This window comes from Ostrinia nubilalis, chromosome 2, assembly GCF_963855985.1.
Source record: "Ostrinia nubilalis chromosome 2, ilOstNubi1.1, whole genome shotgun sequence".
In the NCBI taxonomy this organism is placed as follows: Eukaryota; Metazoa; Arthropoda; class Insecta; order Lepidoptera; family Crambidae; genus Ostrinia; species Ostrinia nubilalis.
Genome location: NC_087089.1, coordinates 7,397,448 through 7,399,565, shown reverse-complemented (window position 1 = coordinate 7,399,565; position 2,118 = coordinate 7,397,448). Strand labels below are relative to the sequence as shown.

Here is a 2,118-nt window from a genome sequence, read left to right as displayed (position 1 = left end):
AGCGAACAGCAAGCGAAATTAGGCTCAACGCGCATAGACGCAGACCGAATATGACCCTTAATGAGTAGACGTTAGCGCTCACTACGGTATGGATGGTAGCAGTTATAACACGCACAATACTCACAACAAATCGCACGAACGCACGAAATACCGTCCCATCGAAGTTAAGTTGCAAGTCAGGTGCTCCCAAGCGCAACCCGCCGGCCCGCAGACAATAATAATATTTAGTTATTTCAAGCTTCTTCGAACGTAATGTTATAAAAGTAAACAATAATGATATCATAATACTTAAATTAAATTTTAATGAAGTTATTTTATTTTTGAAAGGTCTCTTTCTGTTTTTATAGTAATTATCGGAGAGGTAGGGGACTTTCGGGCCATTATCTTGCAGTGTTTTACCCAAACGAATTGAAAATTAGACTCTCTTCCTAGGGCCTTCGCTTTTGATAGGAGATTCTTGTTTTGCACCGTAAGATGGTCATTGACGAAGATTTGCCCGTCGTTCTGAAAGCCCAGTGAACCAGGTTTGACAGTCTTCAGTTTCCGCGCTGCTGCGATGAATTCTTCTTTTAGGTATCTGTTGTTGAAACACATTATTATTGGCTTCGGTGTATTGGGTTTTCTTGAGGGCACTCTCGTAATGAAGTTGAGGTCATCTTTTTTGAGAGGACAATCGATAGCGGAGCCTATTTTGAGAGCAATCTCGAAGAGATTTTCATTTTTACTTGGAGGAATGCCCTTGATCTCCACATTACTTGCCCGAGACCACTGATCTCTTTCGCACAATTCCTGGTTGATTTTGACTACTTCGGCCTGCAGCTTTGGGATGGCCAGAACACTTTCCTCGACATCCTTGACTCGCGATTCCAACGCCTTTATACTTTGCGTAAAGCCACTTATCAACTCATGTGCCATATTCAGTGAGGCCTGCAAGTTGATAATCTCTGATTTGATGCCCTTTACATCATCGGCAAGTCCTGCCAAGGGAGCCAACTTAAGAAGGATGGCTTTGAGGTCTTGGTGCAGGCCCTCCAATGAGAGCGCGGGTGTCGGAGAAGGGACTGAGGCAGATGGTTTCGGTGAGTGGTCCTTATTCTTGCATCCTGGGCAGCGCCAGCCATTTCTGCGATCTCCCAGTTTTCTGTACCCCTGTTCGGTGATGCCGGAGCACGCAAAATCAAAGTGACGCTTGCACACGCTGCACAGTACTCCATCGGTGAATTGATTTTTACAAGCCGCACAAGTATGCATGGTGAACGTTATGAAGTCAATAGACAAATAATACTCAAAGCAGTGCGGACCGGAGTTGAGCACCTCTGGTTAAGCGACAGCGCTGGCGAGCGTAAGCGACCGGCTAGACATGCGTTGTCGTAGGGGACAACGACGCAATTATAGGCCAATCTCAGTTTTAACGGCAATATCTAAATTAGTAGAGAAATTAGTAAATAAAAGACTAGTAAATTATTTAAACAAAATTGATTTTCTATCAGAATCACAGTACGGCTTTCGGAGAAATCTTTCGACTGAAGATGCAGTCACGGCACTAACGTCTCATGTTGTAGAAAGTGTTGATAAGGGACAGAAATGTATTGCAACATTTTTAGACTTGAAAAAGGCATTCGATACTGTCTCTGTTCCCATTCTTATACAAAGGCTGGAAAATATTGGCATTAGAGGAGTCGCTTTGTCACTGTTTGTAGATTATCTCAGCGAGCGCAAACAGCAGGTTAAAATAGGCCAGTACATTAGTGACGAAAGCAGCGTGACGTATGGTGTCCCACAGGGCAGTGTCCTCGGCCCAACGTTATTTTTGATTTATATCAATAGCCTCTGCAATATGACTATTAATTTTGGACATGTATTTTCATATGCAGACGACACTGCCATTGTCTTTGTGGGTAACACGTGGGAGGGTGTACGTCATAATGCAGAAGTGGGACTTGCGGATTTAGCTACCTGGTTAAAAGACAATCTACTGACACTAAATACTGATAAAACAAACTATATAGCATTCACTAATTATAACTCATCTCAACCCGACAGTCATTTTAATATTCGCATTCATTCTTGTCATACTCAATATAATACGTGCTCGTGTAAGGCTATTAGTAAGGTGAC

At 42.9% G+C, this 2,118-nt stretch overlaps 1 protein-coding gene across 1 annotated transcript; it reads right to left on the bottom strand.

The window, feature by feature from the left end:
* Window positions 1–309: 309 nt before the first annotated feature.
* Window positions 310–1,251, bottom strand: LOC135078432 (uncharacterized). Its single transcript, XM_063972994.1, has one exon. The coding sequence runs from the start codon at window positions 1,249–1,251 to the stop codon at window positions 310–312; it is 942 nt and encodes a 313-aa protein (XP_063829064.1).
* Between the last annotated feature and the right edge of the window lie 867 nt (window positions 1,252–2,118).